Genomic DNA, 17879 nt, shown 5'->3' on the forward strand with positions numbered 1-17879 from the left:
TTTCATTCATGAAACATGAAACGGTGCGCGAAACACGGATCGTGTGGCTAGCCTTGTTTGCCAATGCACATATAGCATGTTTACATGTGACGATGGACACACGAACGGTGTGGTGGGAGAAGAAAACAAAAATGCGGCAAATAGCAACAAAGTTATGGTGCAAGGTAAATTTCATTTAAATAAACTTTCGCTATCACACGCGAAATTCAATCAAAATCGAAAACAAACACAACACAAACGCTATTTTAGGCGCGAAATATTATCAAAAATTCTTTTGTTCGAAAAATCGCGCAAATTTATCGTCGATTTTTATCAAAAAAAAAATTAAAACAAATAAAATAATCGCGAACAGGTTTTATTCATCATACAGGTCACGTTCATAGTCAGTTAAAGTCATTCGACATTGATGTGAACTAAAAAAGTCATCACAATTCTCATCACAATTTTGTAGAAATCATTTTTTTTGTTTTAAATTGGACGTGGAATACCACATGCCGTGAAATATTTGATGAGTTATGTCTCAGGGTAAGAAAAATGTAAAAATGTGTAATACAGGTGGAAAATAAAAAAAAGCAATGACTCACCACTTAGCAATATGATAAAATCGATGGTAATGCGAACAAAAACGCGCCTCGTGTCGCTCATCATGAATGCTTTTGGATTGAAGGCTTGCTGTGAATTTGGTTCGCTTGTATCACCTCGACTGCTATCACTGCCACCGCCACCAATGACTTGATGATTATTATTATTGATTGACATGTATTCGTTGAAATCGATCGATTGCGATGGATAATTTGATGATGCAGTTGATGATGACGTCCGTACTGATGGTGGGGATGGTGCTGCTCCTTCTGCTGCTGCTGTTGCTGCTGCTTGCAATTGTTCTGACGATTGCTGTTTGTTTCGATAGTGATTTGATCGTCGTAACGGTGTTAATTCACTCGGTTCACAATCCAGACTCATTTAAAACTAAACGCTCATCACTCATCGATCTATGAATGCCTAACAACGAACGACGTATTCCGGCAACACGGTTCGCCTTCGTTTATTCTGTCTTTGTATGTGTTTGTTTTCTCTTTTTTATTTCTTTGGAATATTATTCTTGTGTGTGCTATCTATTTCTCTCGTGTGCACAATATTCAAACGAGTAGCAACAATTCTAATTAGCAACGGTGGCTATTTGTGTTTGCGCTAAGGACGTTGTATGATAAAATACACACCGAATTTGATGCGATATGAATGCGAGATCAAATACAACTGTGAGATACTGTGATGTGCGTGAAAGAAAACCCACCTGACGTATATATGGTGATCGCGATAAATTAAACGAAAATAACAACAACGACGACGACGATGACGACTACAGCTACGGAATATCCAAAATGACAATATGACAAATAAACAGAAGAAGAAAAAAAACGATGGAAGAAAAAAATTGGTAGCCACAAGTTAATGTGTCCAATATTCAAATGTTTTGGACGAATGAAAAAAAAAAACACCCAAATTGGATATGTGTTGGCGTATATCGAGAAAGAGATCGAAACAAATGTCGCGATTGTCTCTTACAAGTTTCAATTCAAGCGCGTTCTCGCTCACAAATATTTCGGCTGAGTCATATAAAATACGTTGAACAATACCACCTGGGCTAGCGCGTTCGCTTTTTTTACATGTATGTTTAACTCGCAATAATCAAACACGTATATATAAGATATATTTGTGGTGCTACTGTGATATGCAGAATACGATTTTGTTTTTCTCTTGTCAGTGTTGTCGAATTTGGTTGTTTTGTTTTTTCAACTGTCTATTGTTGTTATTATATGTTTGGTATTTCGTTAGTTCGAACAATTAAAATGAACTCATATGTAATTTGTTCTCATTTCACCAACACGGACGTTGTTTTTCTAATCAAATCAACTCGCGCCTGTCAATGCTAATTTCGTGCCCTTCTTTTGTTTCAATCTTTCTTTTTATCAAAATATTATCGCTTGTTTTGTTGTTGTTGTTGTTGTCCAATGCAACCTTTCCAATTCTGGTCGATGTGAAATTCAGAGGGCGAATATGTGTTTAGGCTACAATTTACATGTGATAGTACTCTTTGATCATCTGCACGTCAATCTTACGAAATTCGTTGAATCATCTTTAATATTTTTTTTCTCTTCGTTTTGAAAGGTGAACACCTGAACTTTTACTCTTTCGTTTTGCCTTTTTCAACAGATTTTTGTTTCGTTTTATTTCCACTTTGGCTGCAATTTGCTGCAATTTTTGCTTTTAGCGAACACTTAAAATGTAACTCGTTTGCCTCTTTAGTTCATCATCGCTGAATTCGGTGAATTTAGACAAAAATTATCGCCTTTTAGCAACGTTTTCCTCTCTCTCCTTCTCAATATGCACAACTCACACAACCTGTAATAGAAAAGAATACAAACAATTCGCTATTATTATTTACTATGTACAGTGTACACATTTTTATTAACCCTCTAATGCATTAATTTTTTTTCGACATGAGACTTATTTTTCTATGATTGTTTTGGTTTATAATTCCTTAAAAAAATAATCGAAATTCAAAAAATCGCATGGTTTTCTCAAAAAATGCTATTGACAAAATTCGAGAACCATCAAAACCATTGTTTAAACTGCAGTAAAACTGCTATAAACAAAGAAAATGATAATTTTTTTTGTCAAATTTCCGTTTTCGAGTACAACCGTGTTTATAATTAAACAACCGATTTACATCCAGTTGTCAAATGACCGGAAAATGAAAGCCTGAACCCTACTGAATGTATTTTAATTCATAAATAAATCTTTTTTTTTTAATTATATATTTTAGACAATAATTTATACACCATGCCTAAAGACAGGGCTATGCACTAGAGGGTTAATATTATTTCCAGAATCAATTATAACAACGAAAATATGCTACGCATTTGCAGTCTGAACCGTTTACTAACTAGATTGACACAGAGAGAGAAACCAGCCTGTTTCCAAACAAACAAGTTTAGGGCCGAAACGACTTGCTAATCATTTCTATCAACAATTTGTTTTTGGGCATTACAGGTTTCAACCATTTCCGACAACATTTTGCTATAAATGTGGATCGGTTCGAGAAAAAAACAACTCAAATGAAAATAAATAAAATCGTTTAAAATCAGACAATTTTAAACACACTTTCGAAATGATGGAGATTAATCATAATTGGAATTTTAAATGGAACCAAAATTGAACGGCTAAAAGGCTGTCAATCGATATTTCGGTTTCGACATCTGTAAAAGATCACATTTTAAGTCGCAACCAAAGTTCGATCCAACCTTTTACACATTTACGCTTGGACATGATGCAGATTTCACGTCACACTGGCCAATCAACTTGGGTCGTTGTCTATTTTAATCTTTTGCCATTTTCAAGAATTATTTATCACTTAGTCTCGGAAAATCAAACAACTTGGCTTTTGAAAAATCAGAATGCTGCTGGTTTCGAAATGAATTTCATTGTATGTTTGGGATCGAATGCAGGTGGACGGCGGGTAAAAAGTACAAGTCAAAACAATGTCAATTGGTTGTCAAGTCGATTAAACAAAGACATGTCTATCGATAATATAATCGATAATACGCCTTTGTTCAATCGAAGATTGTCATTCAATCGATTTGCCTCTATTTCAAAAAAGTGCACTGCGATCGTGCACTTAGGAATGCACAATACTTTGTTTAACATGAAAATGAAGCAAATTTCTTCGAAGTTTTTTTTCATCGATTTTTGCGTCTGACCGCCCGTTTTTGTTTGCATAAATATTTTGTGATTTCGCATAAATGTGAATTAATCATGAATCACCACAATGAGGCATTGGCCAATTTGGGTATAAGTCAGCGATAAATTCCACTCTTTTTTTGTAAGAAAGTGAATAGGTATGAATTTAAATTTTATTTATCGACGCACTCAGCGTTTAGTTTTGCGTTTGTTCTCCTTTTTTCGGCCCATTTTGAAAGTAAAAAAAAAACAACATATTCTTGTGAATATAAATACACACACGCGGAGACATAAAAATACGTCCATTTTCAAAAATAAAAACTTGTTAATAGTTTGGACAAATACTCTCTTTTACACAGACTCGCCTGATTTCTCCTTTTTCTCTCGCACTCATTCTTTCTCAATCTATTTCTCTTGCTCCGCGTTCTGTTGCGCTCAAAGAATTTTGGTCACGTATCATGCGCATTTTTTGTCGACCGTGAAATCAAAAAATCCTTCCAAAATTGAATCGGACTATGCCAAGAATTCATAAGTAAACTAAACGCGCTGGATCATTCGCCGAAGTGTATGTGAAAAATAAATGAATAAATAAAAACACAAAATGTATAACCACCGATGAAAGGCATCCCAAGCTATTTCGAGGCAGAACCACAAACTGTGCACACTTTTGCATCAAATCGTAAACAAAGTAATCGAAATAGCTCCAACTGGATTATACCGAAATTGTGTGTGCAACATAAATCAAAATGTTTGCTGCACACAGTGTAGGGAGATTTTGATTGCTGTAAATAACAAAGTGACCCCAAAAATTCCATTAAACTGGAGAGATGATGGGTTTTATTTCAATTTGATATCATATGAATCTCTTTCCGTTGTGCGCTCCAGATTTTTTTTTTGGTTTGGAACATGGAAATTACGTTTCCGAATTACAAGTACCCAGCAAAACATTCAAAATAATGTAAACGATTTTATGGTGGAAGATAAAAAAAATTCACTGTCGCGATAAAGAAGAAATAATCAGAAGAGGAAGAGAACGATAGAAAAATGAGCAAAATAGAGCGAGAGAAAAATGGTAAGCGAAAAAAGAAAGATTGAAAGTTGCCAATAAAGAGGATTTTGACTGGATTTATTATTCGGTCGGACCAACTGAGCGATAAAATAATCGTGACGCATACGGCAGTTCAATAATTCAATAAAAATGACATTGTTCGTTGGATTGACGATGGTTGATTAATTTATTGGCCAATATGTCATAGTGTGAATTCGTTAGCGCATCATTATCAATTGGCTCAGATTGCAGCCGAAATGCACACATAAACGACCACACAAAATGGCATATCTTGCCAATTATCGCGTTAAAGTGTGAATAAAAGCCCATTGCTTTTAATCACGCATTCTTCGAGTTTTTTTTATTCCTTCCAATCATTCGAAAATTACTGTTAAATTGCATTTCTCAGCAAACGAAGTATATTGTGAATACAGTCGTTGAAAACTGTTGAACAATCGATTTTATTTTGGACTGAATAATTGAATTTTCGTTTTTCAAATTGAGTCGTTTGGATAAATTCTCCGTCGATAATTCAAATTGAATTGTTTTGTTGAAATGCGATAAAAATCGAAATGTTCAGTTGAAAATCATTTTCGTCCAAAAATGGTGTCAAACGTCCATTTCGATCGTTTGTAAGACACACACGTTGTACGATCGAGCCATTCATAATGTTCTTTCTTTTTTTTTTTGCCGGGCCACTCAATCACATGAAATGTGATCTAGACGGGAGATGGATTTTTGGCATTGAAACCGGCCCAGCGAGAAGAAAATATGTTGCAAAGACAACGTAAACAAGTATGTGTTTGTCGTTGTTCTTTCTTTCATGAATTGTTGTCATTTGACACCACATGTTGAGAGTGAAGCCGCATAAAATAATGTAGTTTCAAGAAAGGGCACAACATGCAAAATAAATATGAAATTGTCTGCTCTTTTTTTCTCTTCCTATTTACTGCGCATATCGTAAACATTTGCTGAGCGCATTTTTTTTTTCTTCTTGTTGTCGTTCCTACTTGAATTATCATCTGAATTTGTGTAGGAAAAGGATGTTCAGGATCGATGAGTCGCGGAGTGTCTCAACAAGGACAAAAACACACATACACAATTTCCTTGACGGAGAGAGAAGTCGGAGAATACGAAAAAAAAATTGGAAACAGATGCAGAGAGAGAGAAAGAACAGCAGTGAAGATCATTGTCGCGCGTCTCATGTGTCAATAGAAAGACGATGCAAAATATGTTGTGCACCATGACCTCCGTACACAAATTATGACCTGAGCTTGTAGGCCCTGTTCATCGCATTCGCTTTTTATTCAATCAAACGACTAACGTCAACCAATTATTATCATAAAAAATTAAACAGTCTATCGATTTTATATCGAATGGAAAAAAACCGCTCAAATGAATCGCAAAATGAAAAAATGAACAAGTAAACACTTAAATTTTTGTTTATTTGATGTTGAAAACATACGATTGATTTATTTCAAATTTGCAAATTTTGAATCTTCAAAAGAAAAACGTACACGATCCTAAAAAAAACAAACAATTCTCATCACTTGACACACAACATTTTCATTAATTCTTCGATACCATCGTTTCGATATGAATCGTAATTTCCACGATTGAAATAACACATTCAACCCATTCAATTTGTTTACTTTAATTTTTTGTTTGTTTTATATTGGTGACAGACAAATGAGCAAGAGTGAAAGAGACCGAGTGAGGAAGAGCAATGGAGAAGGAAAGAAAATACTCACTGATCTATATATGATAAGAATCTTAAAGCGGTTTTAATATGTGTCGTTCGATTAATATTGGCTGTGTGTATGTTTATCAAAACCGCATTTGATCCAATTGAAAAGGTAATGATAAATGTCTACCTGGAAACACATTGAAAGAAAAAGGCAAAGAAATATTGTGTGATTATGGTCACTGTTTGTCATTTCGCTAATCATTACATTTTCTTCTTAAAAAAACAACAACAACAACTTATAATCGACAGTCATTATCGGTTTTTACAAATCATCAATGATTCATCACATACCAAAACTCACTCAATCACTTCAAACCGTACGGTTTTTGGTAATATCACAACGAAAATAAACAATACACGAATAAAATAAAACTAATTCAATCGATCCAAAAACTACCCTATCTTCACAAATTGATAATAAATGACGTTGCATGAGTTTTACCTTAAATAGAAATCGGACAATGTAAAAGAAGCAACAAATTTTTGAAAAAAAAAAAACATAAATTCTGTTAAACACGTGATAATTCATCGAAATTTAATCAAATGTTGACCAATGAACCGAGCGCACTCCTGATTTAATCAATTGTTTTTAGCGGCTTTTCAGCGCAAAACACAAACATCACCATGATCTATCACGCGCGATTCACCACTCAACAATTATTTTGAATTAAAAACTATACAAACACACTGAATTTACCTAGTTCAAATTTTCGAATTTGTTGCGAATAACAAGAAAAATGAGAAATTAAATGAAAAAAATCAATTGAAATATATTGAATAAAAATTTACTTTTCTGTTGCTGAAAACGCAATGCTAATTTGACTGTTTTTCTCTTTCTCTCGAAAAGATGTGATTTGATGTGTTTTGAAATCACGATACACACGCACACGATATAGAAGAAGAAAAAAATACGTAGAATTTTATCCAAATGAAGTCGATATTCGGTCAGTGTGTTTGGATATATTGAGAGAATAGTGCGCTGCGCAACCGTTCACATAAACGACAGTACATCAACTAAACTCTGCCTGTGATTTTTGTTCGATGATTTTGACTTTGACATTTTTTTCTCTCTCTCTCTCTCTATGTTTTTCCTTCGTCATGTCATTTCTTTCTTCGCAGTGTTTATTAGATATTGGTGTATGCATCGCATGTACGTAACACTCCGCAAGCATTCGCAACGTGCATACGACAATGGAAGCGCGTATGTATGCAGCGCGCTTATAGTGACATGAATCTCCCTCTCGCACCGCTGACTTTGTATATGTTTCGTTACAGTGCGACAAATCATCTGATATTGTTCGTATGTGTTGTGTACATGTGCGTTTTTTTGTTTGGTGCTTTATCATTTCAAATCATAAATTGAATACCCCGGCATTTTATAGTCCTTGTATAATTTCTTTATTTTCGGCAATAACACAGCAAATTTATTTCAAGTTCATTCGTTGTTTGCAGTGCAAAAGTGGTGTACCCCTTTGTTAATTTGGGATTAAGCATACTTAGACTCGATCAAATCAGTTTTTAAAATCATCCTCATTCACTTAAATTATAACAAAACAAAAACCAGATTTGAGCGAGATGACAAAGATCACCGATGCCAACATATTGTATTGCCAAATAAATATTTTAAAACGCAAAAAAACACACTCGAAACAAAACAAAATTGTAGAACATATGACAATTTTTGTTGTTGTTATTATTGTGTGTGTGAATACCATTTTCGGTGGCGGCACTCTTTTCAAACGTCTGTCACTCGAAGACAGATTTTCTGCAAACGGAAAAGAAGAGGGAGGTACGACGAGAAATATGGAGAAAAAAAGAAGAAAACCCATAGATATAAAGGAAAAAGACTCAATTACATTGAGAAAAATTGGAGTTTTTCTTTTTCTAAATTCCGAATACAATTTCGGTCGACCAGGTTTTTTTGTGCGTACAACAAACAATTCATTATCGCGATATTAATTGTATTCGATGTGAATTAGACGCCATTTATTGACTATGAAATTGAATAATTACAAATAAAAACGTGTATATATCAATTTTATGTTTATAACATATTCGTCTCAGCCAATTTTGGTATGTTCGACTTAATACATAATAATACAACACATAAGCATGGTTTTTTTTCTGTTTCAAATAGAAATAAAAATGTATCACACAAAATAGCAACTAGATTAATTGTACGCGCGCATCATATTGGTTTTGTGATGTTTTTGGTATCGTGAGATTGGTCCAGTTCTCGTTGTTGTTTTTTTTGTCACCGTAACCGTCACCGTCGCCATCGTTTATTTACTTGACGTGAGTCTCGTTTTGCGATGACGACGTTTCACTCGATAAATTCTCTGATTTTCGAATCTGAACAACAGTAACAATACCATTTGCATCATTAAATTTACACGTTACGGTCACTTCGCCCAATTGAAATGTAAATATTTGCGAACCATATCGTGTTTTTAAGTACACCGATCGTGGATCGTTTTTTAGTACATCCACTATGTTTGACTGCGAATGAAAGAAAATCGATTGGATTAGAATTTGAAGATGAAAATAAACAGGCGACACATAATTTAATCATAATTGAATTCGTGAAATACATACTCGATTAATTCGAAATTCAACGATTTGTTGAGTGGCTCGTTCATTGAAAACAACTTCCAATGTTGTATCGGCCAAAATCCAATTCGGTACTTTAACAGTCTGGGAACTAACAGCCGGCGATGGGCTTAACACTTGTCCTTGTGCTTGTGCATTACGTGAAATTGTCTCTTCGCCATCCGGCTCCTCTCTTGCATCGAACGCTTGACTCTCATCCTCTGTTGATACTGATTGAGTTTCTGCAAAATAAAGTATATGAATTCAAAACTATCAAATTTGTTCGTAAAAAACAACGAATAAAAATGTTCATTGGAAAATTGTCCCTTTTCAATGGATTTTTTTCTGCTTTCATTATTCAAAGCAAGCTATCGAACAATAATCTCAAGGTAAAAAAATGTTTTTTTTTTTATTTCTCAAAAAAAAATCTCGAGTCTGCAGTACTACCGTCTAAATTAAAATTGAAATTCACATAAAATGTCCTTTTTTCAAAGTGACAACATTTCCAGGGTCTACGAACATTGACAAAGTACAGCATGCACTTAATATTCATCCAAAATGCATTAAACCGTCGCTATAAGTTCTATTCATCGAATTGCATTTAAAAATGCACACATTTTTTTCTCATACGCCAATTTCTAATTCTTTTGTGCGCAAATTACCTGTTAATCGATTTCGTGTTGGGCTATCATATCTGGGAATGTATGGTTTTATATCAAGAATTGGTGTGCCATCAATCATATCAGTTCCGTTAAAATAGATGCGACAACCATCAATTCGATCGATTTCGACCAATGATAGTCCGATGGCACATGGACGATGAGGTGAACGTGTGCTGAAAATGCCAACTCTTTCGCCTCCCAGTCGAGGTGGTGCCACTTTTGCCTTGGCATGCGATTCATTCTTATGAAAATGGTAAATAATCCACAAATGTGAAAAGTCGCCAAGTCGCTCCAATGAATGTTCGGGATTGTTAAAAATGTCTTTGTTAAGTTCAATATATCCGGCAAGTTTGGAACAAACACTCGGTTGTCTTGGAACGGCTCTTTTTTCGGGGAAATGGGTGTGAATTAATCCAATTGGTTTGAATGTTACCAAATTTGGATCCTTTTCACTTGGGTCCGATTCAATCGACCGCGCAGCTGGTTGACCATTCTTTTGTTGTTCTTTGCATCCATTGCATTTGAAATCGGTGAGCAAATTTTTGATAATTTTCAAATCGGTTTGATGGATGTACGACAATGAATGAATTTGTTTTCTGAAAAATAAACGCCATTGTATTGAAAATCGAATTGAAAAAAAAAGTGAAAATGAATAGTTACCGTAAGTTTTTGATTTCATTACGAGCCACCGACAACTGATTTTGTAATTCGATTGCGAGATTCGCTGTCATTTCTGACACAAAAATTTGGAATTTTTCTGATATGTTTACCGAAAATTGATGATTTTTTGTTGTTGTTGTTCCGCACCGCGCAATAAAAGAAAAACGTCAAAAAAGGTCAATGATACAAACTCCGGGGAAAAAGGAAACTTATTCGCGAATTTTTTTCTTCGAATCAAATGTTTGTAAGTTTCGTTTGACATACACTACTATTCATTGCGATGGAGATTTCAAAGACCAACCATTTGACAGAATACATACATGAACCAAAACATTTGAAGGGTTTTCGTTCTTTTAGACAGAAGAAGCATTTATGCAATAACGAATACAAAGAAAATGATTGAACATTTAAAATAAAATAGTTTTTTTTATTTCGAAAATTTAAAAACGTTTTTTTTTTACAATTTTCAGAAGAATAAAAGACTTTATTTAGCGAATCAATCGTTTCGTGTTTCAAAATCAAATGAATGAAAACGAACGGGTGGATGCGTTTAATAATTTGTCATATATGACGAGACGATAGACACAAAGAAAGAGTAGTGGTGCCAGCGGTACAATGGTGGAATAAACGATTGTAAATGATTCTCTCCATGTGAAGCACACACACAATAGTCCGACATATTGGAATTGAGAAACGAATACTCATTCTTGTTGCAGCCGTCTAATAGTGAAGCGTCGCGTTCATATCGTTCATCAAAAATAAAATAAAAAAATAACTTCAAAATCGCACCGAAAACGTTGTAAAAAGTGACAAACAAAACGTCGAGGATAAAAATCAAAAATATTTATCATCAAACGTAATTACGGTTGGTCAAATTAACGAATTAAAAACAAGAATAAAAGCGGAAAGAAAAATCGAAGCAAAATGGTTGACAAAATTGAAATGAGCTTGGACGACATCATCAAGACCAACAAAATTGGATTCCGTCGTAATGGAGCCAAAAAACAAGTAAACGGTGCTGGCGGTGCTGGTGGAAATCGTCGTAAAATTGGTAATAAACCAGTACAAAAATTCCGTGGAACGGCCAATCGTCAAATTGGTAAACCAAAAGGACGCTCATTTGGCGGCGCACCAACCCGCAAATTTACCAGGGTAAGAAAGAGTTGAAATCTCACACACTCATCCAAAAAAAAAAAAAAATGATAATACCAAGTAACCAAAAAAATAAATGATTCACCAAAATGAATCGTGACATAGAAATTTCTGCGAAAATTGCGAAATAATGAGCGCGAGAAGAGCGTGCGATCGAAAGAGATAGAGATAGAGAGAGAAGAGAAATGATGACCATTGTGTAAAGAGAAAAAAATGGCGGACATTGTGTAAAGCAAAAATGGCTGTATATATTTTGTCTTGCTCATCACCAAGTTCACTAAGACTCTGTATATTTTCATTGTGATTGTGTGTAATTTTTGTTGTTGTTGTTGTTTGTTTTCGTCGTACAAAGTTCATCTATACGAAGAAAAAAAATTATGAAATAAAGAAGCGAAAAAAGTGCAAAGTATGGCGTTAAAGTCCATCCCATATAAGGTCTTCTTTGCAACAAAAAATCACTTCGAAATAACGACACAACAAAAAAAAAAAATGAAAAAAAGTAAAGTTCATACAAAAAGACAATTCCATTTAACCAGATGTATAGAGAGATGCGAATTTCATAACGAAAACCGTCATATCGTGTTCCAACGAACAGTTGAATTGTGATGACGCACCGTCACAACTTCAAATGCGCCGTTATTTTGTTACGCCAATGATGAACATTAAATAGTCGTGTTTAATTTCAACGCAAATTATGCTGGATAGAGAGAGAGATAGAGAGAGAAGAGAGAGGATGATCATTGTCAAATTCATCGACATAATTCGGAAGAAGAAGAAAAAATTGTGAAAATCATGTGTATGTGTATTAGTTTGTTTCCTTTGAAGTTATTTTAAAAGGTTTTATTATACAGATATATATTAAATTCAATGATGAAAAAATCAAGTTCAACGAAATTATAAAAATACGAAAAAAAAATGAAAAGTTTTTTTTAGAAAGTTTCTCAAATGAGTGCCTGAGTTAAAATATGAAATTAATTGCTGTTATTTTTTTCTGCTGTTAATCCGAAAATCGATAAAGAAAAAGAAAATGAAATTAAAATCATGTCATAATCGGTGTATATGTTAAAACGTAAAACCAACCAAATGCATCACAGATCAGTGGAAAAAAGCGAATGAATAAAAAAAATCATCGCTCACACGTGCGCATAATATTTAAACATCAGGTGTTTTCATGTATTTCGACTTAAATATTCTAAGCTCATTTTATTATCGTTCGTTCCATTCAGATTTCTCTAAACGAAAACAGTCCGAAAACAAAGCAAACAAAACTAAAAAAAAAACAAATTGTCGAATGAAGTTCATCGACCGAAACCGTCCTTCCCATCTCGCCGAATGAAGATGAGTTCCACAGTCTTCGTGTGGCCACGATACGAAACCTGATGGTGTATTGGATTTCGACGGGATTGTTGGCGGGCGATATTGGCATTATTGAATTATTTTGTTGTAAAACGCTCAATCCATATGAGGCGCATACACACACCCACATCAACATCAATTCAATGCCATCGCAAATAACCGAATCATTTATCTTAAATTTCGTGCGTATTCCAGTGAAAACAAATGACATTTTTGAAAAAAAAAAAAAAAAATATGTCTGCATTTAGACTCCCTCACACAATATCTCATCATTTGCGGATGCTCTCGGGCTAATCACTCTATATGGGTGGATGGCGATGGAAATGGATCCAACAATTATCTCGAATCGACTCCTCGTATCGATACTATTTTGAACAAAAAATACAAAATCTTACCTTCCAAAAAAAACCAAAAAACAAATTAGCAATCATATGACCAATTCCAAAAACAAATCCAATAACATAATTTCTAGGGCGATGTGAACAGCGCATGGAAACATGATATGTTTGAAGGTGGCAAAAAGAACCTGTTACGCGGCGCAGTTAATGGTTTGATAAACAGCGGTTCGGCCAAATTATTGGTCTCGAACTTGGACTACGGTGTCTCCGAAACCGATATTCATGAATTGTTTGCCGATTTTGGACCATTGAAGAGCGCATCAGTTCATTATGATCGATCCGGACGTTCATTGGGTAAGCATCATTTTTTTTTTACTTTTTTCCACTTGGTTTTCGAGTTTTTTACGATTGAATATTTAGTTGTACTATACGAACATGCAAAAATCTATTGAAACTGAGCTTATGCATGGAAACAAATGAATGCTGGTAATACAGTATTCTGCTTAATCGAATTCGAAAAAAAAATGCATTAACCATTAAGACCCGAAAATTCACATTTTTTCAACTCAAAACCGAATTAATCCCGTTTTGTTTGTTATTTAATTAATTTAGGAACGGCCGATGTAGTGTTCGAACGACGTGCCGATGCCGTTAAGGCAATGAAACAATACAATGGTGTGCCGCTTGACGGCCGACCGATGAACATTCAATTGGCTACATCGGAAGTACCTCAACCAGCTGTTCGTAATCCACGACCAACATTCGGTCAAAACAGAAACAACCAAAGTCGACAACAACAACAAAGAAAGCCAGGTACGTTCATTTTCCCCTTTTTCTTTTGAACCAAACTGACGTCAGCGAGAAAATTAATTGAATTTGAATATTAATATGTAATTTTTGTCATTTATAGGACCACGACAAGGCGGCGGTGGCGGTGGTGGTGTAAAACGTGGTGGAAATCGTGCAAACGCAAAACCTGTATCAGCCGAAGAATTGGATGCCGAGCTTGATGCTTATGTCAACGATATGAAGCTGTAGATGAATGTTAAAAGCTGAAACAAAATATGCAAACACTGTGTGTTCGACATCAACGAGCAAAAGAAATGAAGCAAAACAGCAATTTAAATGAAAACAACCACAAAAAAACACACACCACACACACACACACATAAAAACACACACCACCCATACACATGCAACTTTAAATTTACATTAGGAATCCATGTTAGGCAATAAGACTTACTAATTATTAAAGAAGAAAACTGAAAAAGATGATTATGAAAGAAGTTATACGATAAAAGAAGAAAAAAGAGAGATGAATTAACAATAATGTAAAAAAAAGTGAAGAAAAAATATGCCAGTATCATCCTCGAGGCCCGAATAGCAAATACATTCTTGTTGAATGTATCAGCAACTTATTTTGCCGGTAGTTCATCTCATTTGTGGATAGACAAACAAAAACCAATAACTTTAAGAAGAAAATAGTGTAAAATTTAGAGCCATTTTTTTAACAAAAAAAAGAAGAAGAACACAATAACAATGTTTCCTTTTGAACACAAGGAATTATATGAATAACAGATTTTTTTGTTAGAGAGAAAAAAAAAACAAATTCATTAACTCATGAACCGATTTGTCAGATGACATACGTAACAAAATAGAATACATCTTGCCTTCGATCTGTCCCCATATATTGTTCCGCAATTCATCATCAATGCGTTTATTATCCAACGAAAGGCAAGAGTACATACATAGGTTTTTTTTCTATTGTAAACAAAATCCACAATGATGATTGTTTCCCTTTGAAGCAATCCTTTCAAAGTGCTGCGAAATTAATTAATAACTCATTCAACATAAATGTATTTGAAACGTTTTTCTTTTGTTTCATCAGATCATATTTAAGAACCAACCAGTTTTATGCTAACTTTCTATTTTTCTAACAACAAAAACAACAAGAAAAAAACTTTATTAGATTCAGTTTTCTCAATTTAATTTTCTATTTTTTCATTCTTTGATTTATATTAGTTATAATTCCATTTCATGAATGTAGTTAAGAAATTTAAGGACAAAACAAAGCGTTGAGAGAAAAAAAAATAATGCACAGAAATTGTTTAAAAAAATAATAATAAATATATATATACAAAAAAAAGATGATAATGATGATGAAAATATGATGAAGATACAAATGAAATAAACTAAATATTGAGAAAGATCAAATAGGATCTGGGACAGAAATTTATTCGTATTTCTATTTAAAATTTCAAGCATGTCGAAAGTGTTTCGGATCTTTGCTTTTCAATCATTTAGGTTTTATGTGTGGCAGAGCCTGAGGCATCAAATGGGTCAACTCTAGAAGGTCAACTTGTTGGAACTTACAATGAAAATGCCGTAGCTGTGTAATTTAAACATGCAAACTGTTATTATTTTGCACTTTTCCACGCTTGAAAAAATCATTAAACTTATTTTTTCATCAAACATTGAAGTAATCACTGAATTTTCGCTACTTCTGGCTGGATATGAAACATTTTTTTTATTTTTTAACTACAACTTGTTAGGGTATCAAAAATAAAAATGTATCGACTTGAAGCGGCATGATGACAATGATCAAACGACACTGGTCAATGGAATTGTATGCTACTAGATACAGAGTTTGTTATTTTTACGCTAAATCGTCGCATCTTTAGCGATCCATTCATAAATTTGATGACAATTGTGAAAGTAATAGCTTTGGTATGTCGACACAGCGCTTATTCTGATTCCATTTTAATGTACTTCGTACTACCAGTGGTCTTGATATATGTGTTTAAGATGTCAAGGATTGTGGTTGCTAAATATTCAAAACAATGAAAAATCAAATATACGCGTGTTTGTATTAAATAATTAAAAAATGTTAGTCTTGAACCAAATCACTTGAAATTATTCGAATTTGTGTGTGCCTTTGTTATTTTAACCCTATTCATTAAAATATTTGATTGGCGAATCAGCGTTGTGTTGGTATAAAAAAAAAAAGAGCGCATTTGATGTTTGCTTGTTGAAAATGTTGCAATTGTTTAGAATTGGAATTTAATTACTTAGGAAATGGTTGAAACAAATATCATTGAAGACGGTGCATAGTAGCAATGTCAGCGGCATCAGAAGTAGCACCAACAATTCAAGGCATCATCATTTGCAAATGCGCTTTCGACTATGTGGCACTCAAGCCGTCACCAAACAGATCGGTCAAGTAGTTTGTTATTTCCCATATTTCCATTTTTTTATTATTATTTTTCGAAAGTTGTACTCCACACACACATACATGGCAAATGCAATTTACAAAACAATTTAAACTTGAATAATGTGTGCTTTTTTTAATTCTATTCGCTGACTGACGACTCGCACCTGTAAATTGTTCTGATTTATTCTAATAAAAACGCTGTGATCGTGAAGTCGGTTTACAATTCGCAGTTGAACTATTGTTATCACTTTGAAATTGATCGTTCAACAAGACACTATTAGTTTTTTATAAAAACCGCCCGACAACATAACGAACGAAACACAGTGAAAAAAATCTTTAACAATAAATCTTGAAATAGTGCTCTCTGCTAACATTATCGCAAAATTTTCAAGATAAAGTGTAAAAAAATCACATAAAAACTGCCAACAAAAACTTAGAAGAAAAAAAAAATCATGATTTTCTTAACATCGATCGTTCTATTGGGTGTGTCAGTGATATTTTGTCTATGGATTGAGATTCGAAAGTGGTACTTGAATCGAACAAAACTACGAGCATATTCAAAATTGAAAGAGGTGCCAATTTTAGGAATCGGTGGTCGTTTCATCGGTCTAGACAATGAAAAATCAATGCAATCCATTGATCAATTATTTTACGAAAAAGAGCAACCGTTTGCCGCATGGTTTGGACCAACACTTGCCATTGGTATCGATAGTCCGGAAGATATGTTCACCGTATTGAATGCTGATCAATGTTTGGACAAACCATATTTATACTCACATTTACGAAATGAAACGGGGCTTTTTTCATCACCAAAAGAGCTATGGAAACAGCATCGCCGGGCATTGAATCCAACATTCAGTACGAAAATAATGAACACATTTATACCGACATTCAATCGAAAGGCTGGCATATTGGTGGAGCGTTTAGAACGTAACATTGGTACAAAGTTTGATATTTATCGGCCAATATTTAAGGCGCTCACCGATTCAATAATGAACACCGGTTTGGGCATGAATTGGGAGTTACAAACAAAACGTGGCGACGATTTACATGACATGTTCATGGAAATTATGAGTTCGTTTCAGAGTCGAGTCGTACGATTTTGGTTGAAATGGGATTTCGTGTACAATTTGACAAAAGCGTGTAAACGTGAGCTGTTGTTGCTCGAGCAGGGGTCAGTCGAAAATCCATAGTTTGTGGTACTATTGTAATATTTTATTGGGAATTCAGCCTTATTGCTAATGAACATAGATTTGATTTTGTATGATATGGGTGTGAACAAATAATAATAATGGAAAGATTTTTGATTTCATTGCCGCACTTCCGATCTCTTTCATTTATTTCTTCTTGTTGTGGATTTTACTTTTATGTGATC

General features: G+C 34.1%; 4 protein-coding genes across 5 annotated transcripts in view; 2 read left to right on the top strand and 2 right to left on the bottom strand.

The window, feature by feature from the left end:
* Positions 1-7551, bottom strand: part of LOC116347901 (putative phosphatidate phosphatase) — a 35217-nt gene extending 27666 nt beyond the window's left edge. The window contains exons 1-2 of one of the 2 annotated variants that reach the window (XM_031778707.1): positions 7326-7551; positions 585-2403 (exon numbers count right to left, since the gene is read on the bottom strand). In XM_031778707.1, coding sequence (XP_031634567.1) covers positions 585-963 — 379 coding nt within the window. In that variant the 5' untranslated portion in view covers positions 964-2403; positions 7326-7551. Of the gene's footprint in view, positions 1-584; positions 2404-6540; positions 6558-7325 lie in introns of those variants that run through there. The other variant, XM_031778708.1, reaches the window with a different exon arrangement.
* A 1017-nt stretch (positions 7552-8568) lies between these two features.
* Positions 8569-10721, bottom strand: LOC116347902 (tRNA (adenine(37)-N6)-methyltransferase). The gene is made up of 4 exons (XM_031778709.1): positions 10448-10721; positions 9788-10383; positions 9132-9367; positions 8569-9035 (listed from the first exon to the last, which is right to left on the bottom strand). The coding sequence occupies exons 1-4, from the start codon at positions 10516-10518 to the stop codon at positions 8823-8825; spliced, it is 1116 nt and encodes a 371-aa protein (XP_031634569.1). The 5' UTR covers positions 10519-10721; the 3' UTR covers positions 8569-8822.
* Positions 10722-11135: 414 nt separating this feature from the next.
* On the top strand, positions 11136-14948 carry LOC116347903 (aly/REF export factor 2). The gene is made up of 4 exons (XM_031778710.1): positions 11136-11599; positions 13428-13647; positions 13906-14106; positions 14204-14948. Exons 1-4 carry the CDS (start codon positions 11372-11374, stop codon positions 14329-14331), a joined length of 777 nt encoding a protein of 258 aa, XP_031634570.1. The 5' UTR covers positions 11136-11371; the 3' UTR covers positions 14332-14948.
* Positions 14949-16687: 1739 nt separating this feature from the next.
* On the top strand, positions 16688-17714 carry LOC116347916 (probable cytochrome P450 313b1). Its single transcript, XM_031778721.1, has one exon. It carries the CDS (start codon positions 16957-16959, stop codon positions 17695-17697), a length of 741 nt encoding a protein of 246 aa, XP_031634581.1. The 5' UTR covers positions 16688-16956; the 3' UTR covers positions 17698-17714.
* Positions 17715-17879: the final 165 nt, after the last annotated feature.

Source organism: Contarinia nasturtii, unplaced genomic scaffold, assembly GCF_009176525.2.
Source record: "Contarinia nasturtii isolate CC-2019 unplaced genomic scaffold, AAFC_CNas_1.1 Cnas_scaffold_2166, whole genome shotgun sequence".
In the NCBI taxonomy this organism is placed as follows: Eukaryota; Metazoa; Arthropoda; class Insecta; order Diptera; family Cecidomyiidae; genus Contarinia; species Contarinia nasturtii.

Excerpts from the sequence above, each read along its gene's own strand:
- LOC116347902 (XM_031778709.1), bottom strand. The coding sequence starts at position 10,518 with ATGACAGCGAATCTCGCAATCGAATTACAAAATCAGTTGTCGGTGGCT. Across the intron at positions 10,384-10,447 it reads AATGAAATCAAAAACTTACG|AAAACAAATTCATTCATTGT; the intron begins GTAACTATTCAT and ends TTTATTTTTCAG. Across the intron at positions 9,368-9,787 it reads AACACGAAATCGATTAACAG|AAACTCAATCAGTATCAACA; the intron begins GTAATTTGCGCA and ends TTTATTTTGCAG.
- LOC116347903 (XM_031778710.1), top strand. The coding sequence starts at position 11,372 with ATGGTTGACAAAATTGAAATGAGCTTGGACGACATCATCAAGACCAAC. Across the intron at positions 11,600-13,427 it reads CAACCCGCAAATTTACCAGG|GGCGATGTGAACAGCGCATG; the intron begins GTAAGAAAGAGT and ends CATAATTTCTAG. Across the intron at positions 13,648-13,905 it reads TCGATCCGGACGTTCATTGG|GAACGGCCGATGTAGTGTTC; the intron begins GTAAGCATCATT and ends TAATTAATTTAG.
- LOC116347916 (XM_031778721.1), top strand. The coding sequence starts at position 16,957 with ATGATTTTCTTAACATCGATCGTTCTATTGGGTGTGTCAGTGATATTT.